At 52.5% G+C, this 24,094-nt stretch overlaps 11 protein-coding genes across 11 annotated transcripts; 2 read left to right on the forward strand and 9 right to left on the reverse strand.

The window, feature by feature from the left end:
- Positions 1-79: 79 nt before the first annotated feature.
- BDP55DRAFT_568128 (kinase domain-containing protein) lies at positions 80-898 on the reverse strand (the record flags this gene model as incomplete). Its single annotated transcript, XM_060570649.1, has 2 exons — positions 80-659; positions 708-898. 2 exons carry the CDS (start codon positions 896-898, stop codon positions 80-82), a joined length of 771 nt encoding a protein of 256 aa, XP_060421807.1.
- Positions 899-3,667: 2,769 nt separating this feature from the next.
- Positions 3,668-3,991, reverse strand: BDP55DRAFT_639099 (uncharacterized protein; the record flags this gene model as incomplete). Its single annotated transcript, XM_060573199.1, has 1 exon — positions 3,668-3,991. The coding sequence occupies one exon, from the start codon at positions 3,989-3,991 to the stop codon at positions 3,668-3,670; it is 324 nt and encodes a 107-aa protein (XP_060421808.1).
- Positions 3,992-4,841: 850 nt separating this feature from the next.
- Positions 4,842-5,188, reverse strand: BDP55DRAFT_686999 (uncharacterized protein). Its single transcript, XM_060576545.1, has one exon. The coding sequence runs from the start codon at positions 5,124-5,126 to the stop codon at positions 4,884-4,886; it is 243 nt and encodes an 80-aa protein (XP_060421809.1). The 5' UTR covers positions 5,127-5,188; the 3' UTR covers positions 4,842-4,883.
- A 745-nt stretch (positions 5,189-5,933) lies between these two features.
- On the reverse strand, positions 5,934-6,942 carry BDP55DRAFT_639100 (uncharacterized protein; the record flags this gene model as incomplete). Its single annotated transcript, XM_060573200.1, has 3 exons — positions 5,934-6,576; positions 6,608-6,770; positions 6,804-6,942. 3 exons carry the CDS (start codon positions 6,940-6,942, stop codon positions 5,934-5,936), a joined length of 945 nt encoding a protein of 314 aa, XP_060421810.1.
- An 863-nt stretch (positions 6,943-7,805) lies between these two features.
- BDP55DRAFT_596663 (uncharacterized protein) lies at positions 7,806-9,105 on the reverse strand. The gene is made up of 2 exons (XM_060570994.1): positions 8,751-9,105; positions 7,806-8,679 (listed from the first exon to the last, which is right to left on the reverse strand). Exons 1-2 carry the CDS (start codon positions 9,097-9,099, stop codon positions 7,913-7,915), a joined length of 1,116 nt encoding a protein of 371 aa, XP_060421811.1. The 5' UTR covers positions 9,100-9,105; the 3' UTR covers positions 7,806-7,912.
- Positions 9,106-10,074: 969 nt separating this feature from the next.
- Positions 10,075-11,292, reverse strand: BDP55DRAFT_735242 (uncharacterized protein; the record flags this gene model as incomplete). The annotated part of the gene is made up of 1 exon (XM_060580296.1): positions 10,075-11,292. The coding sequence occupies one exon, from the start codon at positions 11,290-11,292 to the stop codon at positions 10,075-10,077; it is 1,218 nt and encodes a 405-aa protein (XP_060421812.1).
- A 586-nt stretch (positions 11,293-11,878) lies between these two features.
- BDP55DRAFT_639103 (cytochrome P450) lies at positions 11,879-13,993 on the forward strand (the record flags this gene model as incomplete). The annotated part of the gene is made up of 7 exons (XM_060573201.1): positions 11,879-12,032; positions 12,128-12,324; positions 12,353-12,735; positions 12,850-12,975; positions 13,038-13,521; positions 13,592-13,773; positions 13,981-13,993. The coding sequence occupies 7 exons, from the start codon at positions 11,879-11,881 to the stop codon at positions 13,991-13,993; spliced, it is 1,539 nt and encodes a 512-aa protein (XP_060421813.1).
- A 916-nt stretch (positions 13,994-14,909) lies between these two features.
- On the reverse strand, positions 14,910-15,933 carry BDP55DRAFT_687026 (uncharacterized protein; the record flags this gene model as incomplete). Its single annotated transcript, XM_060576546.1, has 1 exon — positions 14,910-15,933. A coding segment is annotated over one exon (633 nt), but the record flags the coding sequence as incomplete, so codon positions are not given.
- On the forward strand, positions 15,893-16,778 carry BDP55DRAFT_687030 (uncharacterized protein; the record flags this gene model as incomplete). The annotated part of the gene is made up of 2 exons (XM_060576547.1): positions 15,893-15,944; positions 15,989-16,778. Exons 1-2 carry the CDS (start codon positions 15,925-15,927, stop codon positions 16,773-16,775), a joined length of 807 nt encoding a protein of 268 aa, XP_060421815.1. The 5' UTR covers positions 15,893-15,924.
- Positions 16,779-17,029: 251 nt separating this feature from the next.
- Positions 17,030-18,178, reverse strand: BDP55DRAFT_687034 (ankyrin repeat-containing domain protein). The gene has a single exon (XM_060576548.1). The coding sequence runs from the start codon at positions 18,153-18,155 to the stop codon at positions 17,088-17,090; it is 1,068 nt and encodes a 355-aa protein (XP_060421816.1). The 5' UTR covers positions 18,156-18,178; the 3' UTR covers positions 17,030-17,087.
- A 449-nt stretch (positions 18,179-18,627) lies between these two features.
- BDP55DRAFT_737918 (uncharacterized protein) lies at positions 18,628-20,300 on the reverse strand (the record flags this gene model as incomplete). Its single annotated transcript, XM_060580377.1, has 6 exons — positions 18,628-19,152; positions 19,214-19,288; positions 19,351-19,410; positions 19,475-19,537; positions 19,602-19,974; positions 20,168-20,300. The coding sequence occupies 6 exons, from the start codon at positions 20,298-20,300 to the stop codon at positions 19,020-19,022; spliced, it is 837 nt and encodes a 278-aa protein (XP_060421817.1). The 3' UTR covers positions 18,628-19,019.
- Between the last annotated feature and the right edge of the window lie 3,794 nt (positions 20,301-24,094).

Here is a 24,094-nt window from a genome sequence, read left to right on the forward strand (position 1 = left end):
GTATATACGCTCGTTTAGGTACACAACGAACCACAGTCATTACTCATAGAAGCCCAAACTTAATCCACACTCATTGCTATTACATGGCTGAATACACATCCCGTTTCACATCGGCGGCGCTCTTGTATTTGCCAGTCCAACAGCCCATGATGATATGTCCTCCCCATAGAGAAGAAACATCCGGGAAATCTCCTGTCTCAAACCTATTCATAACTTGTTCATCATAGTGGTTGACGTTTTTCCTGTCCAGCCTGTCCGTAATACCAGGCTTGCAAAAAGGCCACCATCCGGTCAATATGACATAGAGCACAGAGCCAAGGGCAAATATGTCCGTAGCTGGCGTCGTCTCTAACTTCAAATTCCAGAAGCCAGCGTCAGGCAGCTGCCCGCCATCCAGGCCACGCTGCTTGCACACCGAACCGTTGAAGTCGCTAAGCCAAATATCCCGTCCATTAATCAGGAAATTTTCAGGCCGTAGATCGGAGTGCATGACGCCACGATCGTGAATGTATGCTATGACATCTGCTGCTTGACAGCACCATCGTTTTCGTTCAGCCATGGTGACTTTCGCCAATCCCTCAAGATATTCCTGTAAGTTACTTTCGGCTTTGGCTAGCAACAATCCTTGGCTGCCTTCGAATTCGCGACATCCGTAAAACCTATAATGTGTTAGTGGTAGTAAGACATACTTTAGAGGAGAAACATACGGAAGTACCAGCTTGTACTCTCCAAGCGCTTCATAGATCCCTCGTTCCACTTCGAATCCTTTTGCCCTGTCTCGATTGAGAGCATCGTGACCGTCGTTGGTGACTGGGACCTCTCTTGGAACTTTCAGAACCTTTCCCGGCTCAATTTCATATATGTTTGACGAAGAGCCTCTCCATCGAGGCTCGTTCATAGTTGCCATGATCGCGTCGACTCTTCCGTGATGGTGGTCAGGGGAGCAATTGTGCAGGAGGTTCTCCAGCCCCATTTAGTGAGGCACCCTAGTCATTTGTCCTCCGGGGTGTCTTTAGTCAGCACAGGTAGAGGTGAGAACCCGGTCTCGGAAAAGTGTTCTGCCGCTTCCTGCTACCCAGATAATCAGTGGTGCGACGTGATGACTAAGATTGGTTCAGCTGTGGAAGAGGTGCACAACATGACTTACTAGGTAGCCTGCTGAATGGTAGCCTGAACTGATTCAAGAACAGACTGCCAAGGAGCCAAAGCTGTTGCTGCAAGTCTTACTGTAGGTCCAGGGCCCCAAAGCAGGAATGTATGCTCTCTTCAGGGGTATGGATACTGGCTGTTTTGGCCTAAGCAGACTAAGCCAGACTGATCCATTTTTCGCTACTATGTATATCTAAACGAACACCACAGAGTTGACTACGTAGAGACGGAGCCTATCACATCACAAAATATTCTATCGGGTGTCAATTGACCTCATTTTTGCCAAAGGCAGAGTAGAGCCGTCTAGATAATGCTTATATATATCGGCGTTTTTGGGGTAGAAATTGGTATTTTGTGTCTTCGCAAAAAATGAGGTCACTTGGCACCCGATTGGATAGCTCGGTGGCCACTTGGGGCTCTTTAGGCTGAGCGAAAACGACGATATGCACAGCCCTTGCCATGTCCCTTCTTGCGCTTGCACGTTACGAGAGGCGCGACATGAAACCTAATATATGGGAAAGTATGGAGCTGCGGGCCAATTGTGTTGCGATTCACGTCAATACTATTCGTCATATACAGAAAGCCCCAGAACTGATTGCGGGTCCGCCCTTCGCTAGGAATGAGCTAGTTATGTTACACGTTGCTGGAGAACCTGTATATTTGGTCGTGGTGGTTATGTTGGTGCACATTATGCATCGTCAGCTTGTCATTAGCCAGCCGCAACCTTTATTGAGACTTGCTTAATACGTATCGAATGAGCTTCGCAGCGACGAATGCAAACGAAGATGTGATATAGTTAAAAGGATCAATGTGTATGGGTATAATATCCCATAGAGTGCTGCAAGGCGATAATACATATGAGTGCGGGGGAATAGCAAATGAAACGGTGTTTTTGATTTATTCCCATTATCTCCGCGAATCAGAAACTTCAGTTCCCGATAGATTTGGAGAAAAGTTGGAGACCAATGTACTGTCGCCTTGCAGCACTCGATGGGATAGTCGTACTATAAAATGGAACAACGGGACACACCGGGTATAAGCCGTTGCTGCTTGGGACAATGATTGCATTGAACGTCAAACTGAGCCGCATACCAACAACCCTTTGTTCCGTCAAGCAGCGTCAGCGCGACGGGGTGTTGCATCCAACCAGAAGGGTGTCTCACTTATTTTACCGGTTCATCCCTTGTCTGAAGACACGTTATGCCGTACGCTGACCAACCAAAGCGTCGGCCGGGGACGCGGGGTGTGCGACTGTCCATTTCCTGCGCCGCTTGCGGCCCTTCCAACGGTCAAGCTTGAGCCAGCAGGTGCTTTGCCAATGGCGCTATGGACACAAGCCGATAGCTGCCTGAGCACCACATATCTTGCGATAATGATAATAGTGCGTGGCGCCCTCATCCTCGAGCAAAACGTCTGGCCCAAAACCGCTGCGCTTCGAGAGCGATGTCTATATTCAGCCACCGGCCCGCCAGAATCCCTAATTACGAGAGAGTGAGCAGCTTTCATCATGTGGTTTCTCATAAGGGCGAGAAGGAACCCAGTCGTAAAACTTAGCCAAAACAAAGCGCTAAAGCCTAAAATAACCACCCTTGTCCTAGTGTGCCTTTTTCTCCCGAACGCCGTGCATTTTCATGCAGTCCTCGACTTGTTGATTTAGTGAGCAGATTGGGATAATCACCGGAGAGGCCGTCAGGTCTGCCCATACCCGAGAGTTGCAACACCTGAAGCATCTAGATCGCGCCGGTGTTGACGATTGCCTCAACCTGAGAGCGGACCACCTAGTTGTGGAGGGAAGCAGACCCCGGTTGTAGAGGTGCCTGTTAGCTCGTAGTACCGACATCAAGGCAATCTGCTGGCCCTCTCGTTCGTTGTCTCTCAGGCTCCGGTCGCGGCTGCCGCAGGCCAACACAACCGCAATAAACACCATTGCTACCACCTCCGAAAGAACCCAGTGAACCGGCACTCGCTGATTGCAGCTGTCGCTACGGTGCCGGCTTCGATGCCTGGCAGTTTGTTGTCTCGCCTCTGGCAGGAGGCTGCATTCGTGTGGAGTCAGATCGGCATACAAACGTCGGTGATTGCAGCGAGGCCGTCTAGGTCGGTCGACGAACTGCAGACTGGGCGCCGGCGCGCGTCGTCGACGGCAGCGCTGGACCGATTCGGGAGGTGGTCACAGGGGTGAAAGATGGCGGCGGCGGCTTCCTGTCGAGTGATGTAATGCTGACTCCATTGACATGAGCCAGTATGTCAAAACTAAGGCTCCTGTGGGCTCGTGAATGCATGTGTCTGGCTATGGCTAACTGTCGCCTCAGGTTCAGACTTCAGTGCCTCGGTTTGAGATCCAGGTGCGACAGACACACGCTCGGGTTCTTGAGAACAGCGTAGTCGGGGTCGTTGCGAAGAAGGGGTTGAGCGGGTCCTCCATTCGAGACGGGCATTGGTCAAGCCTTCTGAAGAGGCGGTCTTGGGGCTTTGGCGGCCTTGGGTATCGTGAATGTGTGGTCTTTCATCTCTGACGTCAGTCGGACGCAGGTTCAAGTTTCTGTCGACGAAGATTAGGGATGGATTCCTCGTCGGGTAGGGAAATTTGCGAGCGTTTAATAGGTTTCGAAGGGGTTCGCGTTACTAATTGGCGTGCTCTTTCGCTAAACTTGACGAATTTGTCTTCGTTTAAGCCTAGTATGTCCTCCAGCTTCTCCACAATGATGTCAGGGCGGTCAAGAAATGTTTCGTCGTCGTCGCTATCATCTTCTGAAGGATGGTCTGTGGTTTTGAGTCGAACATCGTAGAAGACAGCGAGATACGTTGAATGTCTAAGTACAGGCGGGGCAAAGAGCGACATTCATTGGCTCACAGTCTCCGAAAACCGACCCCCCAGCCAGATCAAGTGACACTACTCGATTGGGTCTGCGACCGATGCGTTAGCCAATCCCTTTGAACACATCTCTCGTCGAGGACTTTAATATATATATATATATATAAGTCTAGCGAATAGCTGAAGGTAGATACCTACATTCTTATAAATTACGTCAGAACAACTGGTGGCGACCATGAGCCGGAGGCACCTAAGTCTGGTGCAGCAGCAATGGTTCTGAACTTGCAATAGCAATTAAGCTCGATTTCTTGGTTATTTCAATGCTTTCAGCTAGCTATCTACCAATGAAACTTTCCAAAGGGGTTTTAAACTGTTGTATCTCCCTGTGCAGGGCCTCCTTCTCATAAACATTCGCCACATCTCCTTGGTCTGCTTGCAGAGCTTGCGGCAATTCATCTTTTGAACGGCTTATCCCGATGCTCGAGCAAACACCTCTTCAGCTTGCAATAGATCACTGGTACTGCATGGGGAGTTGCTGATGTCGTAGCAGCCACCACCTGCCGGCGTGGTTTCGATTTGCACACGTAATACCGATCCAAAGGGAGGAAGCTCTATCGGTAATCGCTTCTGATACTCGTAACCATGCTTAATCGAGGTCCAAGTTTCTTCATCGCATAGAAGCGACCTGTTTCAGGTATTTCGGCCTACGCGAGAAAATATTGGCGTTTGCCATTGTTGGAAACGTAGCATGAGGTTGAGAAGATGGGGACTCGGTGAGATACGACACCGAACAACTACGCCGAAAGCGTCCGAGAGGTTCAGAGCAGTTGAAGTTGCAAGTTGTTCGACGTAGAAGCAACCCGACAACAACAGCCCCATCCAATCTTTGCCATCGTGGTTTGGATCTCCTTTAATCACTTTAACCTGTTGAGCTTGATACTACCAGGTCGAAGTAGTCCTCTAGTGGGCCAAAGAGACGGCTGCGTAGTCCTTCAAGTATACTATCTGTGTTATCACTTGGTGCCCCAGAGAGAATGAGCACGTGTGCAGCCGCTGTCGGTGGCTTCACCCGCCGGTAGCTGTTCACGACAGCTTGACACATTGGCATTTCTCGACAATGAAACTCCAGGCCAACTTGCGGAGACCATGACAGCAAAAGCATGCGTTGCAAAGGCTGTGACCACAACTGAACCCTGTTGCACAGTAACGAACTACATACGAGGTACACTGTAGTTTCGTGGTGTCACTCGGTAAGTGCGATATGATGACCCGGTTGACAGGCTCCCACATACGAGGCTTCGACACAGCTTCAGTGGCTCGCTTAAAAAACTCTTCGCGTAATTGTCCAGGTCGGTGGTTCCTAAGGCATAGATGATCAACATCAATTATCTGTTTCTCGAAGCTTGAGATTACGATCTTTGGAGGTAGATCTGTCTTTGTTTCAGCACATCAAGGAAACGATGGGAGAAGGTAGACGCGGGCTTGAACATACGGTGTATCAGCGGGTCTGATGTCAGAGAAGACGAAGCAATACTGATAGGATTAATGCCTCTATCTGTTGCCGCTGCGCAAACCTGGTAGAGATTATGTTCCATTCGGAATGTATTCTTGCTGATGCTATCTCTTTTCATGAGGTGCGCTTGAGTCTATTTACATACGGAAAACACTTTGAAGCGTTATTGATAGTAGTGTTAACAATAAACATAAAAATCAGAATTTCCTTCTTTTGCTCACTGGCAACGTTTGCACTGCTGCTGTGCATAAAAACGGCCCACGACGGATATGTTGATAGCATAGACTCCACTCGCAGTGCTAGCTGAAAGATACGGACGAGAGAACCATACTTGGAGACGTAGGTGATCGGTTTTTCCTATCTACTCAGGTTATGTCGGAACGGGGGAAAAGCCCGAATGCAGGATGAGATCGATGGCGCTGCTGAAATACTGGTAGACGGACACTCGTTCACATCCTAGTCCTTCGGACCTGGGGGTTGAAATGCAGACCCGCTGTACGGTCCTTTCTCCATTCCTACGAGCCCATTCTCGGCTACGTAGTCCCTGGCGTCGGTCAGGAAGCGCTGTAGCAGGTTCTGGCACTGCTGTTGTTGGTTCTCCGACATGGCGAAGCGGTCGTCTCCCGCTTTGTGGGTCTTAGCTAGAGCGATGACCAGGTCCTCCTCTTTCTCTGAAGGGAAAGCCTCCATGGCGTGCCGCCATTTGCTCTCCAGACGAGGCACGAGGTACACAAAAATGTGAGCGATGCAGCCGTTTCCTTCGTACGGGTCTTGGTCGATGTCCAGGCTAGCCATGGTCGGCCTGCCGTACCTTTCCGACTTGGGAAAGTCAAACCGAGTGATAGGCGCATCGAAGATGCGCCGCTCATCGAATAGCCCGCCATACGACGCAGTAAGCTCAATGTTGTCGTTGTTGTTTTTGCTCGAAATGTCGATGATGATCGCATAGGGCAGGGCTATGTCAGTTCTGAAGGCGGGCTTGAAGTCGAGTCTGCAGTCTCGCGTGCCGCCTATCGGCGGCAGGTAGTCGAGTAGCTCGTTCCAGAGCCACCACAGCAGCGGTGCCGAAGTCGAGTCGTGGATTGGTTTGGAACAGAACCTTGTGATTACAGGAGAATTCGTCTGCGTACATTAGGCACGGTAGTTGAAGCATTTTCTTATCCGCGAAAAGCGCCTCTTTGATAAAAGGAGTCGTGAGCGTTTTTGCCATCTTGAACCCAAATCGTCCAACGAGCTGTGATATGTCTTCGGCAGCCTGTTGGATTTCGCGCAATAAGACCGTGGGCTCCGGTGCTGACGGTGTCCCAACAAGCTCAGGCAACGTACTGTCGTGGGTGAGGCTGGGGGTGTAGATTCCATAGGTGCCAGTACCGTCTGTGAGCGTGGCCGTCAAGGCGGTTCTGGTACTACCATCCCGATGGGATACTTCGCCATTGCCACGGAGAAAAGGAAGAAGATGAGACATTGCGTGCTTTGATCTCGCAAACAAAAGGTGCTTGAATTGAGCAGAAACTTCGCGGTAGATAATAAGACAAGAGTGTGCAAAAGACTGCAGGCTGCCGACACGCATTTATATACTTTCCGGCCAGGGTCTGTACATGCAGTAGCTGCGACGCCTGGCTCGCAGAGCGCTCTCTGAACTTGAGCAATACAAGGCAGGACCCCAGTCCATTTGGCAGTGGATTCGGTCCCCTGGTCAAGGCAGAGCAAGTTCAGCGTAGAGACCCTGTACACCCTCGCAAACGCCAGCACACAACGACTTGTCATCCGGCGGCTGATGATACTCAGCCAGTCCACCTTTGCAGGCTTATGCAAATAGGATTGTCAGCCAACTCTCACAGCCTCTGAGGCGCATTCGGCTGGTCAAGCCGTGGGGCAGACTGTGGGTGTTAGGCTTAGCGGGAAAATTCACTCCCAGAATATCCGCCATTGCTCCCTCGCTCCGTCACGCGATCTATCCTGCGACATTCATTCTCTACTTCGTCCCTCATTCAGCAGATCATGCCTGCTTACTCTTTGGCTCCAAAAGCAGTGCTCAATACATTCTGCGCACAATGTCGAAACGGCCCAATTTAACTGTCGGATGCATCTGTATGGATGCAAACGCGCTTGCCTGCTGTACCACCTCGCCGGCGAGGCCAGGTGCAAAGCATCTTGATCTGACACCGTCGAACTGGCCTTTCAGCTCGCGAAGTCGTCCAGGTCCAAAGAAAAAGGCTTCGAGATATACATGTTAATGTCTAAGCGGGATTCGAGCGAACCTCCGGAACGCCAGGAGAATGCCCTGCAGACCGTTGCAACATGTATGCTTTTGGTGTATTGAGACATGATTTCAGGACTCCGGGCCGGGATACGGGGAGGAATTCGTATGTATTACTTGAACTGCCGCAGTTTCCTCTACATACACACCGAAAGCCTCGTGCAATTAAGCCGTCCTACTCCGGAAAGCGGATGGCTACCTTGGTTTCCTTCTTTCCATTGAAGCGTTTGTAGTACTCTGGCGCGTCCTCGATGCCAATGACTGCGCTGATCACAAAGCTTGGATGGGCTTTGCCGCTGTTGATAAGGTCGATCAACTGCGGAGCGTACTGCTTCGGATCAACGGCTCCTGTTCGGAAACTCAGGCCCTTGGCGAAGAAGGACGAGACGGGGAAGGGAATCGTGGGCGAAATGTCACTGTCGTACGGTGCGCCAGGCGAATCGTCCTGTGAACTATACACGCCCAGTTGGCCCATGCCTCCTTTGAGATGCGCCACGTCAATCATCTGTCGTGTGATAATGCTCTCGTCCATCTCGAGGCTCGAGTTCAACGCCTCCATGCCAACACAGTCTACAGTGCGCATGACCCCGTCCGGTTCGCGAGCCAGAATCTGGGCGACGGGGTCTTCGTCAGCAAAGTTGATCGGGATGGCGCCGATGGCAGCGGCGAGAGCAAGGCGCTCTTTCACATGGTCGACGACGTAGACCTTGGACGCTCCACGCAGAATGGCCGAGTAGGCAGAAAGCAGCCCAACGGGACCCGCCCCGAAAACGGCGACGGCATCGCCGGGTTCGAATCCGGTGTAGTCGATGCCGGCCCATCCCGTAGCGAAGATGTCCGAAACGGTCAGGTAGTCGCGCTCGATTGTCGAGTTGGCGGTTTCATGAGTCAATGGGATAGGGATCAGGTTAGCTTCAGCGAAAGGAATCCTCGCGTATTCGGCTACGCAGCCTCTTGTCAGCAATCCTCTCTCTGGCATGCCCAGGATGCAAATCGAGCAGGCATATTCGTACCTTGCAGACCGCCCAGACCCATCTCACTATTCCCGAAACCAAAGTATTCCTTCGGCCTCGGCTCCATCTCCAGATGATCCTCAGACACGGTGTCGGGAATGATGACATAGTCCCCGACCGCGAAGGAGGACACGGCACCGCCGATCTCCGAGATGTAGCCGACGGCCTCGTGGCCCATTGTCCATGGCACCGCACCGCCCATGTAGCCGCGATAGATGTGCAGGTCGGACCCGCATACGGCCGCGGTGGTCACCCGCACAACGACATCCGTCTCGTTCAAGATGGCTGGCTTGGCGACATCTTGAACCATCATTTCGAAAGGCGTGCCATGGTAAACAACTGCGCGCATGGTCGCGGTTGGCCAGGACAAATTGAGTGACATTGTTAGGTGTCAAAGAGCGTCGATGCTCGAAATAGTTGTGTGTATGAGGCGATGATGCGATTCTATGGCATGTGTGATGACGGTCTGATGCGATTCTTGGTCCTCATTCTCAAGAGGTTTGAGACTTTGAGACATGGCGAGAGCCATAGTTATACGGGCATAGGTTGCCAAACGGCATGCAGGCTTTCCTCTACTGACACAATTAATTTGCTACGTTGGCACATGTTGTTCGAGCACTCATAGCCTAGCCAGTTGGTGTAGCAAGTAGTAGCTAGAGCAACAAATGTTGAAGCAACAGCGTATGCGATGTGCCTCGCACGCGTCGAAATAGACGCTCCGGCCGATATGACCGTCTTCAATTGTGGAGCCATGGCTGCCGCATTCCGATATCCACATCAGCAACCCAAATGTCACGCTCGAAGGCGATCTTTCTCCACTCTGTCGAGATGGAGGCAGAAACTGGACTGGCCCAGAGCCCTTTCTGGCCTCAATCGGCAGTAAAAGACGACATGGCCCCTGCATGGATACCACCGAGAATGATGACGACCCACACATGAAAGTCAAAATCCATATCTGGATTTACGGAGTCAACAACAGTGGAAACATCAAAGCAGCTTTTCGCCGTTTCCAACAAGGCGTGAGGTTATAGACCGGCGCCACAAAGCGTTAGCCAGTTTGATGCAAGTCAAATCTGCTGCCTTGCAGTGGTCGAAGGAATAGTCGGGTGTAAAGGCAGTCGTGATGCAGGTTCCTTGAGGAGGCTGCCAGGAAAAAAACCTTGCATTAGCTTTCAGCTCTCCGACCCAAGCGTGCCCCGCTCTTCACCAGACCTTATCATCCAAATACGGCGCATGTCGCAGTGCCACTTCCATCCGAAGAAGCATTATCAACTAGACCCAAGGATACTATGTGACATTGATAGGCGCCGTAAATCACCCTTTACTACGCATCTTGACTCAGTTGCACGTACTCAACTCCCGGAGCCATGCCCTGCGTCTGGCAAACACACGCATCCATGTCCTCGTAGGTCGCTTGAGAACCTCCCGTGCCGTACAGACCCGCCTCCGACTCTCGTCTTGCCTTCGCTCGGTCGGCGACGGGACCCACAGAGCCCAGCAGCAGTTTCTGGCCGAGGAGCGGGCCCGGGCCCCGCAGCAGTACCTGGACCGCGTCCAGGTGGAGGTGGTCGATGATGTCCATGCCGGCCTGCCCCAGCTTGTCCAGTTCTTTCCACTGCTGTCCGCCGTTGCTATGCGCAGACCCGAGAGAGACTAGCTGCATCGTGTAGAGATCTTGACGCAGGGACTTTTCCGACTCTTTGACGCGTTTCGCCAGCGGGACGAATAGTGTCTTCCACTGCTTTTTGATGTTGATGAGGGTTACGTTAGGGACGTCGTCCGGCAAGAAGCTGACGGAGATGGTCGGCGTCGCTCCGTTGTCACTTGTCAGGCTCGCACGGGCGACTTGGGCTTGCAGTATGAACTGGGCCTGCAGCTTCGATATGCCAGCCGCATTCAACGTCGGCGGCTCGCCCATGATCTTTTCGTGTGTAATCATAAAGTCGTCCAGGCTCCAGCTCTTGGCAAAACGAGAAAGTGCCGCAACGATCTCTGGTTCTATTTGGTGTTTGACATCTACGTCGCCTACATCCCGACTACGTCGAACCTGGTCGATGACGGCGCTGATCCGATGCCCGGCAGTTGCGATCTCTTCGGGGCTCGGAGAAGTCGCCGTCGGCGGTCTGTCGTCCCACAGTCGGATCATTTCTGCCTTGGATCGCGCTGCTAGCATGCCCTGATAGAGTTGTTTCTCATCCGCCGCGTATGGGTCATCATCGGTATCAGACAAGTAATCCAGACACTTGACCAAAACCTGAAGCTTATGAATGTATGCGAGCTGTTGCAAGTGGCTCAGCAGCCTGATCTGGGCAAGCGTTTGCGACCTATCTAGCAAGCTGTTATTGATGACATGAACAACGAACAGGAAGCTGCGGGACTTTGCGCCTCGCACAGTCCAAGGCCGGAGCAGGCGACACGATTCGTTATGCTCATTATATGAGTATCGAGGCGGACGAGTTACGGTCAGTGGATAGTGCGTGGGCAGGGTCTGGTCTACGTCTGTTTGTAAGCTATTGAGAGGTCTCGATGGATTACAGCCCATTGTTACGGCGAGACGAACACGAGAGATCCTACGTCGGCCTGATGGCAGACAGGCATTGGCGCGATTTCTTTTCATACTTGTACCGCTTTGCGCAAGATCCAGAAGTGGTGACACGGGGCCGGTACATGGCTGCCGAGTTCAGCGTCCTAGCCCATTGACTTCGCTGCTCGATGTTTAGGCCGTATTCGGATTCGAAAGAGTCCAAACCATCCCCGTGGCGCAAAGAGCCACATTTTGCAATGTTGCGTTGTACTTCGTCGAACTCACATCAGTTGCACCATGAAGGGGGTCGATTTGGGCAAGGACACCCAGAACTGCCCATGATCGCAGGTGCAACGACACCAAGACCTACAACCATTCCACTAGACGTTTATGGGCTCCACGAAGTCTACAGCATACAGCCTTTTCAAAGATCATTTAAGGTCTCCCCAGACCGCCCTATCCGTAGACTTCCCGGTATCAGAGACGGAGTAACAACCACTGAGCTACCGTCCTTGCTCTTGCCATCCGTCAGCCAAAGCCTTCCCGTCGACTACCGCTACCCACCAAGGGCTCACGCAGCCAGCGCAAGCAGCTGAACTCCGCCATGTGGAATGGTACCCCTTCACGACCATCTTTATGTGGGGTCCGCTCTTGTATGCTGCCACGCTCCTCCTTCACCAGTATCTCCGACTACGGCACATCCCCGCCCCCCTCTGCTGGATTCTCCCCTTGGTGGCTTCTACGTGCCGTGTATAGCGGTAGCATGCACCTGAAGTTCTACGAGGCCGGCCAAAATACGGTGCTTACGACTGTTTCCAATGTCGTTCACAACGCTCGCTAACTCCTCTCACAGGATCTCTTGTTCGCGTCGGTCCAAACGACCTTGTGACGAGCGACCCGGACCTCATGAAGCGTATGCTCGGCGTGCGCACCAAGTACACGCGTTCAGACTGGTACAACGCGATGCGACTGGATCCGAGACACGACAACGTGCTGTCTACCAGAGACGATGCAGTGCACACCAGACTCCGGTCTCAGATGGCCGGAGGGGTAGGTCATCTTCTCTCGTGTGCCACAGGTCGATTTGTATGGACTGCTGACGATCGCGACAAAGTATTCTGGCAAAGAAGTAGTCGAACTTGAAGCCAAGATCGACGAAAGCGTCCTTCGACTCATGTCAATGATCGATACGTATGCTTCTCAAGATAAAAGGTTCGACTTCGGCCTGAAGGCGCAGTACTTCACGCTCGACGTCATTTCAGATCTTGCATTCGGCAAGCCGTTCGGCGATCTGGCTTCCGATTCGGACGTTTATGACTACATTCACACGACGGAACAAAGCATGCCGAACATCGTCGTCGCGGCCGTTCTGCCCTCTCTACTCCATGTGTTATCGTGGCCTCTGCTTCGGCGGCTGATGCCTTCGGAAAATGATGCCACCGGGTTCGGAAGGCTGATTCGGTACGTCTTGTTCGCGTCCCATCTCGGACCTGGTCTGCGCTTGGCCGCTGAATCGTCGACTTGTGCGGTCTTTGTTGCGTTCTCGCAAGTCCGGCACAGCTGACACAGCGACAGGATGGCGAAGGAAATCGCCGGCGAGCGCTTCGGGCCAAGCAAGAAGACGAGGCAAGACATGCTTGGCTCTTTCGTAGCACACGGCCTGACGCAAAAAGAGGCGTCTTCGGAAATCCTCATGCAAATGTACGACTTGCCGAGATCTCTTCGGTCCTATACTCTGAGGCCACTACTAACCCTTCCGACAGACTCGCTGGATCGGACACGACGGCCACGGCCATCCGAGCTACGCTGCTTCACCTCATCACCAACCCACGAGTGCTCGCGACACTTCGTGCAGAGATCGAGCGCTTCCGGCCGTCTTGGCCTGTCGTAAAAGAAGCGGAGGCGCGACAGATGACTTACCTGCAGGCTGTCATCAAAGAAGGCTTGCGTATCTTCCCTCCGGTTGTCGGACAGATGTCGAAGGAAGTCCCCAAAGGCGGCGACACCTTTAAAGGCGTGTACTTACCGGAGGGAACGCGCATCGGTTACGGAGCGTGGGGTATTTTCCGCCGAGGCGACGTTTGGGGACAGGATGCCGACGACTTCCGACCGGATCGATGGCTCACGGCGGATGCGGAGACCCTGCGATCGATGGAGGCAACGCTCGAGCTTGTGTTTGGCCACGGCAAATGGAAGTGTTTAGGACGGAATGTGGCGATGATGGAGTTGCAGAAGATATTTGTTGAGGTACGTTGCTGCGGCGTGTCCGGCGTGTGGTTCTGCTCTTGCGAAGACGACGCACTGACACTTCAGTCAGCTGCTGCGGAGATTTGACTTGGTGTTGTGTGACCCTACAAGGCCGTGGAAGTCACTCAACTATGGAATCTTTCTGCAATCCCAGTATTGGTTGAGGGCATACAAGCTACCCGCAGAAGCGTCCGGCCAAGATAGATCACAAAAAAGCGAGGGTGCGCTGCCTGCCGTCGCCGCTGCAGGTTTGTAAGTGGATAGCGCTGGCAGAACGGGCGACCAAAGGTTTGTTGGCGCCGCGGCTCGTCTAGTACCGCGGAGAAGGTCGCGGGGACACTAATACTGGCCGCCTGTCCGTGGCGTCGGCCCAGACTGGGTGTGACGGCACGTACTCGAAGCACAGTTGCGCTGACTCACATCAGCCGCCTTTTTTTTTCTTCTCTCTTTTTTCTCCAGTCCACTAGATTGAGGGTGTAGAACCTAATAGAAACGCTCAATTCTCTCCGCCTCCTGTCTCTCCGCCTCTTGTCTCTCCCTCAAGCGTCGCATCAGGTTCAACAGCAGAGGCTGTCTGATTGCAGTCGAGACAATGCGATGTCACACATGGGCATCGCTGATGTAGTCGAAGCACACGACTCGAAAGGGTCGCTCAGCGTCAAGAAAGATCACCACATTTTTTGGCCCTCCTCATGAACGTTAGGCAGCATAGGAGAGAAGCGGTCATGCAAATTTTGGCTCGAATGACTGGTCAGTTACCAAGTCACACGGAACATCGCAGCGTGTCTTTTCCATTCAAGGAGACACGGCAACAGCAACGGGCGACGGTGAAGCTGCAAGGGAAAATATTTTGGTTAAAGTGCGCCGATCTCGACCACGGCCTACTGTACACTGTAGCCCACTCCAAGAGCCTCCACTTTATCCGCCGGCGTGTTAAGCTCGTCCGGAGGGTCTGCATCAGTGCGACGCACCGGACAAATCGGCCGTTCCTGCAAGGCATACTGTAGCACGCGTTGTCTCGTGCCTGCCGACCCTCAATTCCGGTTTAGTCGACGCTGAAGTCCCTTGTGTGGGGAAACGGTCCGCTCATGGAATTCTCTACAAATCCAAACCATGACGAAATGGGAGTTCCTACTTTACAAGCTCATTGATGCTGCCTAGAGCGTCGACTGTGAGCTACGTGGCCTGTGTTCCCTCATCGTTTGTCAGCAACCAGAAATTCACGAACAAAAGTGGGAATGTGTCACTTCGCCACACGTGGCGCTGCCCATTCCTGTCGTACGATACCGCCTACCATAAGACCTGCCCCGTACGGTATCTAGATACGACTCCTTGTCTCCCACTAAGAAGAAAACAAGCCACTTTCTACCGTGTATATCCTCCACTTACTTCCTCGCTTTGCGACCCGCTCTGCGACAGAGTATGACGTTAGGGCGAAAAGCCAGGAATCGATCCTAGGTGCGATTGTACTGTTGCCCCTGCCATTCTGCGTTTTGGGTCGGATCGACGTTGGACAAGTGGAGATTCGTAAGGTCTAGTCTCGCATCCAGGCTGGCTTGGGGAGCAACAAACGGATTCAAAGGCCTAGCCGATCTGATGGGTGGCTGATTGGTCCGTGCAATCGGAGCCAGGTCGGGACTTGCGCACATGTGGCCCGTGGACGGGGAAGGAGCCTCGACTGGCTGGCCACAACGACTTTGCAGGGCCATCGGATCTGTGTGACCCCTAAAGCCGAAAGCGCTCTTCAACTTGACGATCACGTGCTCCGCCTCCTTCACCTCACGTCACTGTCCCTGAGACACCGTGAAGCTCTACAATGTGTAGTTGGCATTCCAGGTTCGCAACTGCAACTTCCGGTCCGCTTGAACTAATGACTGGTAGCGAGAAACGAAGTCGACGTCTACCAGCAGGCAACCTATTGCGAGTGAATCGTAGCACCGTTGAGCAACAAACCTTCCCTCCGAGTCCAAAATGCAGCCGATCACACCTCAGCGGCCCGACAAGACACCGCAAGCGTGCAAGACCGAGGCCCGAGATGATGATGCAGGCGCCAAAGTTGAACGTTGGGGCGCTGTCAGAACGACTTTGCGCCCACCTAGCTCGCCTTATATCGACTCGGCACAGCCCCTGACTCAAATTGAGAGAGCTGCTGCTGACCGCGCCAGGCCGTGGCCTGGTATAATCGCATCTATCAGAGCTTTCTTCCGAGGGCCCGACGAAGATCAAGCCAATAGTAACCCAAATGACGGTCACGTGGGCCCAATTACCGTGGCGCCATGCGTCCAGCGAATTGTCGCGCGCTCTGATCGGAGTGCCCGGTCTGCACGCGACAACGCAGCAGCGGACGTGGACAGCACAGCGGACGACGCGAGAAGGCTGACGGGGAACCACGGTTTGCGTAGAATGAGCACGCTTACGATCGTCTTCCTCCCCGAGCGATCTTCTCCCCTACTAATTGTGACACAGCCGTAGTCATAGAAGCCCCTGGCGATCAAACGGGCGATATCAGCTCTCCGCCGACAGAAGCAGCTGGAAGCAAACATGTAGTGGGCGCAGACAGCGAAGATGCGTCTATTAACGCACACGACCTCCTCATCTTCGACAAGATTATTGGTCATCGTCGAGACCCCCAGACCCAGATGATATCTCACATGCGCGTGCGCTGGAGAAACGGCGCTCTGACATGGGAACCGGAAGCGAGTATACAAAAATGTGCTGGTCAACATCTGCTGTCCTACTGGGACTGTGTGAATGGCACACGGGAGGACGCCATGGCGGAGAGCTCGCGGCGCATTCCAGAGATTGAGAAGCACATGACAACGACCGCAAGCATCGTGACCCTGGATTTGTGTTGGGTCGCGTCACTTGAGCGGCCACGGGAGCCTGAAACTGATGTGCCATACAGCGAGCGGGCAACTTTAGGAAGTTCTGCGGTTGGCGAGGGTGGACGCGAAAGGGCAACGATACCGGTCGTTCGGCGGTCGAAGAGGCATAGTCGACAAAGCTTGAAGGCGATAGCGGGTCCGGATACGGTAGCCACCGCACAGACGAACGCAGTAGGACCAGCTCGACGACAGGTACGGAAGAGGGACAGCCATGGTCAGCGGAGAGTTGATGGGATAGCAGATAAGTTGGCGCCGGCAGTTGTAAGATCGAACAGGAGGCTTTCGACGACCGAGCTGATGGCACACAAAAGCCGGCGGCTGGCGGACGACGCTACTAAGCCGTCAAGCAAGCGCGCTCGTTTATTCTGATGCCTGATGCCCGACTTCACGTGAATCCACAGGCATTAGAAGCAGTGCTAAAGCCCCGCCCTAAAGTAATGCCGGTTTTCTTGCGTGTCTTATGGCAGATTTTATAGCATGCTCTCACCCACGGCGATGAATCTAGAATCTTGGTTGTTCATTGACGTTATCAGATCTATATATAACGGCAAAAGGGGAAAGAGATCAAAACCCCCCCTTCCCCCACCTGACTTTTTTCTTTCCCTCACCCCCGTGAAGGTTTGGCTGTCACCCACGAACCCGACTCTGATTGCACCGCAAAACCCTTGGGTAACGACCTTACTACCAAGCTATATCTTGCTGTCTTTGACCTTGAGAGCCATGATGACCCTTGGGCGCCAGAATTAAATCGAAATATGGGCTTATAGGAAAGACGTTTCCCTTCCGAATGTCGTTGATGTCACTGTCAGACATTCGTGCCAATATTGCGGACTCCCAAGGAACTGAAGCCAAGAAGTTGACCTCCGTCTGGCCCTTCGCCGAATGCGAGTTGCAGTGCTTGTAAAGGAGGCGGAACAGTTCGAATGTGTTTTCGCGACGTGAAAGCAACGTCACGAGCTCCTGGTGCGTCCGGAACGTTGTATCCCGTATGATACCTTCAAGGGAGTGTGGCTGTAACTTTGCCCCGCACTTCAGGAGCAATGCTACCGTCTTGCGCGCCGAGTGGTTTTCCAATAACAACCAACTTAAGGCCGTGTGACCGTACTTATCCTGGATGTTCACATCGGCGCCTCGAATGGCAAGCAGACGTTTTGTCGCCGAATGCGATGTTAATGCCATCTCAAGAAGGAGCGGCCGTTTATCAACATCAACGTCTGTTGCCCGCACCATGCCGTTCGGATTGGCCCCATGTCGAATCAGCCTCCGAATCAAGACGGCTCTGTCAGAGCTGGACCTCCCCGGAAGAGACGCCGTGAGAGCTAGAAGAGCCAAGCGAAGGAGATGTTGTAGGTCATGTCTTACTTTATGTTCAAGAAAACATGTGGCAAGGCGAAACAGGCCCTTTCGGCAACAGTGTTCCAAGAGGAGCTCCGGCTGGTTTTCGGGGACTGTCTTCCCATCGACATCGGTCTGTTGTTGAAGGAGTAGTTGGATGGTTAAACTACGTGTAAGCGGGCACTGTACCGCGTAGAACAGCGGGGTGCGGCCACGCACGTCTTTCGAGACCACCTCCGCTGGAGTTTCCTTGAGGATCTGCTTGACAACAGCGTCAAGACCGGTGGCGGAGGCAATATGGAGAGGCGTAAGTTGACTACCCAATGGTGGCCGACCTCTTGTCAACTTTTCCAGATACGTCGTGATATCTGGAGCAAGCAATTTCCCCAAGTCCCATTTCGTTGCACTCGTCATGCCCAGAAGAGACGCGACGAGTTTCTCTCGCCGCTTGAGAACGGCGGCGGCAAATGGAGACAGACTAGCAGGAGACTGGTGCAGAATCCGTCGAAATTTTGATGCAAACCGCCATGAGAACATGTCGGTCACCGCGATGTCGAACTGCGGGACCCAAACATCCATCCCGGCATGCACCGATGCCTCGACTACGCGAAATGCCACGGCGTCATCAGAGCAGTGGAGAACTGCCCATCGAGCAGCAGAACAGCGTTCTGAAAGAACATTATGCCGATAAATCCGTGGTTCGAAGGCTTGCCGAAACTTCTGGGAGCACTGCAAGACGCGTATCCGCGTTGGACTGTCACAATCGTCAAAGATGATGTCAACAAGCTCGGGGGGTAGTCTGTCCAGCATGGTCGTGTGACTCTGGTATGATGTCTCAGGAGAAAGCGAGAGAAGGTATGATGCCGAGACCTCGAGACGACTCTGGTTGCAGCTGGTCAGGTCCTACTTATACAGGTCGATCGCTCTACAACACACGTGATAAGTCGGGACCGCCGAGCCATAGGAAGACAATACGATGCAGGTCCACTCCGTGTTCAGTTGCGAGATGGAACTATTGGAGACCTCATACCAAGGCCATCGAAGATTAGCAACATCTTGTGTCTACGGCACCTATGAGGCCCAATGCCAGCACATTCGCTGCGTTCATTCTCTTCGCCTTGTGCCCGGACGATGCTATACACTCAACAGACTAAATCTCGCCCCTATATCCCTCTATCACTTCCCGCTCGCGTCCCCATTTGGTCGTGCGATCGCACGACAAAGATCACCGCTCTCAATAACTCAACAGAGTGTGTGTCCTGTGTAAAGTACAAGTAACTAAAAGTTGACAAGATTGGTCATGTCTCCTAGATCCACACCGTCCGCGTCCAAGTGTTCTGGCGCAGGAAACGCCTGAAACGACTCGATTAATTTGTAGAAGCCCTCCACTTTGACGCCCAACTTCTCAACGCTTTACACATGCCAGACATTAGCACGCACCGCCAATAGTATACGTTCTCAAATGAACTCACCGCTCTGTGAGGACTCCTAAGGTTGACTCGAATGATTTGTAGAAAGCCTCATCTCTGGCAGACAAACGATCAAGTCTGGAATTGCGCGATATGTTAGCATACATTGCCAGTGACCATGTCCTAGCGATTGGACATACCGATCCGTGGTGTCGGAGAGAAACTGCTGCAGGGTACTGAAGTTTTCGGAGAGGTAGGCACTATGCAGGCGTTAGGTGATGCCGGGCAGTTCTCACACGAGAGAGCTCTTGGCAACGGACATACTCCAGCTCAACGTTCTGTTCTTGCATGGGTGTGGTGTTCTGGGGGTTCTCTTGGGGTCTCGTTCTATGAATGAATAGTTAGCATGATAGGTTACATGGAGCGTTTGGGAACGATCCCATTCTCTTACGTTGAAGAATCCTGATGCAAGTGAGGTCTGACTGAGCCGCCTTGGAGGCCGTCTCTACCCTGGACCGCGGCCGTCGTCGGAGGCTGTCTTGGTATCCTCACCTCCCCGACGGCAGCCTGCTGATGGCTATCGTGGCCGCCATTGCCACCATTTTGAACCGCACGCGGGTTACGGTTCAGGAAGAAAAACCGACGCTGCTGTGCTAAACGGAGTCCTCTTGACGGAGGCCCATTCGATGGTTGTTGATACATCGTCGACGCCGAACGCGGTATGAGGCAGTGAAGGAGGACGGACAGACCAGAAACGAAAAGCAGCGCGGCTATGATGGGGAGCTCATTCTGCAAATCAACCGCAGTCGCTGATCGGGGACGTACTAAGTAGTTGTTGCAGCTCAACTCATCATGGTTTTTGCTGTTGCGGTCGCAAGTCAAGCGGTCCTCAGAATGGAAGCTGATTGAGGCGCAAGGCGTTGGATGCGCTCTGATCCAGAACTGAAGCTGGCGTTTCCCGCGTCGCTAATCCGCGCCAGCGTCCAGTTGGTAATTTCTTGTCCCGCAGGTACGTACCGCCGCGTCTAGATCTCATGTTCAGCCTAGCTAGGATGCCACGGAGTCTAGACCGACGATTCGCAGCGGTATCTCCACCTCCCTGGAGCATCGGAGACGTTTCTTGCCAACAACGAGGTGGAGCAATACCCATAACCTGCAGGGATCGCCACGCATCTCGCCTCCAAGCCAAAATCGTCCACGAGCAAGGGTTCACGAGCAAGGGTTCACGAGCAAGGGTTCACGAACAAGGGGACCACGACGACGAATCGGTCACAAATTGGACGCACTATATAGCGCTGCTGCCGAAAGCTCAAATCATCCCGTTATCGCTATTCTGGAACCATGTCGAGATAAAGATGGGGCTCCAGAGTTGGAGGTTGCTTTGCGAAGCCTATTTGATTCTCTCAGGGGACGCCACGGTGTTCATCCGTTCCTGGCGTAAGCCATTTCTGGAGTAATCAACTCGGATCCCCTGCCAGTACTACAGGCGAGGCCCAGTATGACCATACTGTCAAGGCGAGTCCGTGCGCCCAGAGATCCAAAAGACCTTGTTCCAACAGGACATGTTTTTTGCACATAGCTGTACTGTACTGGACCACCAAGCAGTCATATTCGTTCCAGATTAGATTCAATGATGTTTTTGATCATCCAGCGATGGAATTTATGACGAGGTACCGTGGTGGTGGCTTTGTGTCGCAACAACGAAGAGCAGCCGCAAACAACTCCGGCTGCTAAATACCGGCATAGACCGCCATCTCTCGATTTTGCTCGCGCATTCAAAAGGACTTGCATCCGATGAGGCATTCCTATTACGAAGGACCAAATGGTAAGCCCTCAACATGCCTGACGTCTCGCCAAGCCAGTACAAGTTCGAACAACACCGCAGCACAAAAGAAGCAATGCTCGAGGCACGGACCAAGCGGCAAGCACTGAGAACGCCAGAATACTAAGCCCAAGTCGCCAAGGCCGAAGGCAATCTTCAATTGATCAACATGATTCTGATGAGCTTCTCGGCTGAGCAGAACGCCCATATTGATCAGCGGGTGAATCTCAGCCAGCATCAGCATAGGACGCAAGAGGCTCTACGAACGGTGATCTACGACATGACATAGGAAGAGCTTAGCCAGATCTCTGGCCTCTCGGCCAATCGCTTAGAGCAAGATATGTACTGTACGCTTTAGTCCTCAATCTTGGCTCGGAATGTGTGTAAGGAAGGTTGCTGGAGTGCTTCAGTGCAAAGACAGAATGACCTGTCTGCGACGAGACAGGGCTAGTACAGGGCCAGTGTGATCTCCATATTCGACCGTAATTAGAGATGTCAGATCTGAGAGAGTAGATTAACCTATGTTGCGGGTGATTGGAAGTATTTTTGGAGGTTTGATATAGTTGTAGATTACTACGCTGAGTGGTCTCACGTCGGCTACGTACAGTATGTAGTGGCACAACACAGAGACTAGTACAGTACAGTACCGATCACGCCTTGAAGTTCTCAGTATGCTGTCACTTGATTTCTCCGTGCAAAAGTGACCGAGATACTTTGTGAACGGACTTCTGCGGCACAATTTGGAGACGTGTCATAGCTTGATTGTTGTGGAGGCCGTTGCTTATTTCTGCCCCGTTCTTCGGAGTCTTCTCCTTGTGTAGGGCAAGCCGACCGATGTTCCATTGTACAAGGCTCACCGATCTACAGTAGAAGTCGAATTCAGTTTCCGTCTTTGCGGATAGGAATTATTCTGCGCACAAACATATGTGGTTCTTTTTGCTGACGGGATACATACCGGGGCTCATCAAGTACATTCATCAATGGCCTACACCGTAAAGTCAGAATCGCTTCTTTACTGTGTTCTCGGTTTAGACCCATGTTGCGTACTTGAGACTGCATTTGCCATCGCCGTTTGTGGACGTTAGCTAATGCAACATGGGTCTAAACCGAGAACACAGTAAAGAAGCGATTCTGACTTTACGGTGTAGGCCATTGATGAATGTACTTGATGAGCCCCGGTATGTATCCCGTCAGCAAAAAGAACCACATATGTTTGTGCGCAGAATAATTCCTATCCGCAAAGACGGAAACTGAATTCGACTTCTACTGTAGATCGGTGAGCCTTGTACAATGGAACATCGGTCCGGCTTGCCCTACACAAGGAGAAGACTCCGAAGAACGGGGCAGAAATAAGCAACGGCCTCCACAACAATCAAGCTATGACACGTCTCCAATTGTGCCGCAGAAGTCCGTTCACAAAGTATCTCGGTCATTTTTGCACGGAGAAATCAAGTGACAGCATACTGAGAACTTCAAGGCGTGATCGGTACTGTACTGTACTAGTCTCTGTGTTGTGCCACTACATACTGTACGTAGCCGACTTGAGACCACTCAGCGTAGTAATCTACAACTATACCAAACCTCCAGAAATACTTCCAATCACCCGCAACATAGGTCAATCTACTCTCTCAGATCTGACATCTCTAATTACGGTCGAATATGGAGATCACACTGGCCCTGTACTAGCCCTGTCTCGTCGCAGACAGGTCATTCTGTCTTTGCACTGAAGCACTCCAGCAACCTTCCTTACACACATTCCGAGCCAAGATTGAGGACTAAAGCGTACAGTACATATCTTGCTCTAAGCGATTGGCCGAGAGGCCAGAGATCTGGCTAAGCTCTTCCTATGTCATGTCGTAGATCACCGTTGTAGAGCCTCTTGCGTCCTATGCTGATGCTGGCTGAGATTCACCCGCTGATCAATATGGGCGTTCTGCTCAGCCGAGAAGCTCATCAGAATCATGTTGATCAATTGAAGATTGCCTTCGGCCTTGGCGACTTGGGCTTAGTATTCTGGCGTTCTCAGTGCTTGCCGCTTGGTCCGTGCCTCGAGCATTGCTTCTTTTGTGCTGCGGTGTTGTTCGAACTTGTACTGGCTTGGCGAGACGTCAGGCATGTTGAGGGCTTACCATTTGGTCCTTCGTAATAGGAATGCCTCATCGGATGCAAGTCCTTTTGAATGCGCGAGCAAAATCGAGAGATGGCGGTCTATGCCGGTATTTTGCAGCCGGAGTTGTTTGCGGCTGCTCTTCGTTGTTGCGACACAAAGCCACCACCACGGTACCTCGTCATAAATTCCATCGCTGGATGATCAAAAACATCATTGAATCTAATCTGGAACGAATATGACTGCTTGGTGGTCCAGTACAGTACAGCTATGTGCAAAAAACATGTCCTGTTGGAACAAGGTCTTTTGGATCTCTGGGCGCACGGACTCGCTTGACAGTATGGTCATACTGGGCCTCGCCTGTAGTACTGGCAGGGGATCCGAGTTGATTACTCCAGAAATGGCTTACGCCAGGAACGGATGAACACCGTGGCGTCCCCTGAGGGAATCAAATAGGCTTCGCAAAGCAACCTCCAACTCTGGAGCCCCATCTTTATCTCGACATGGTTCCAGAATAGCGATAACGGGATGATTTGAGCTTTCGGCAGCAGCGCTATATAGTGCGTCCAATTTGTGACCGATTCGTTGTCGTGGTCCCCTTGCTCGTGAACCCTTGCTCGTGAACCCTTGCTCGTGGACGATTTTGGCTTGGAGGCGAGATGCGTGGCGATCCCTGCAGGTTATGGGTATTGCTCCACCTCGTTGTTGGCAAGAAACGTCTCCGATGCTCCAGGGAAGTGGAGATACCGCTGCGAATCGTCGGTCTAGACTCCGTGGCATTCTAGCTAGGCTGAACATGAGATCTAGACGCGGCGGTACGTACCTGCGGGACAAGAAATTACCAACTGGACGCTGGCGCGGATTAGCGACGCGGGAAACGCCAGCTTCAGTTCTGGATCAGAGCGCATCCAACGCCTTGCGCCTCAATCAGCTTCCATTCTGAGGACCGCTTGACTTGCGACCGCAACAGCAAAAACCATGATTAGTTGAGCTGCAACAACTACTTAGTACGTCC

The sequence above is a fragment of the Colletotrichum godetiae genome (assembly GCF_030913485.1).
Source record: "Colletotrichum godetiae strain CBS 193.32 chromosome Unknown BDP55scaffold_107, whole genome shotgun sequence".
NCBI lineage: Eukaryota > Fungi > Ascomycota > Sordariomycetes > Glomerellales > Glomerellaceae > Colletotrichum > Colletotrichum godetiae.

Coding starts and splice junctions, on each gene's coding strand:
- BDP55DRAFT_686999 (XM_060576545.1), bottom strand. CDS start 5,126: ATGCTTTTGCTGTCATGGTCTCCGCAAGTTGGCCTGGAGTTTCATTGT.
- BDP55DRAFT_596663 (XM_060570994.1), bottom strand. CDS start 9,099: ATGCGCGCAGTTGTTTACCATGGCACGCCTTTCGAAATGATGGTTCAA. Junction 8,680..8,750: donor GGGTCTGGGCGGTCTGCAAG/GTACGAATATGC, acceptor GAGGCTGCGTAG/CCGAATACGCGAGGATTCCT.
- BDP55DRAFT_687034 (XM_060576548.1), bottom strand. CDS start 18,155: ATGACGAGTGCAACGAAATGGGACTTGGGGAAATTGCTTGCTCCAGAT.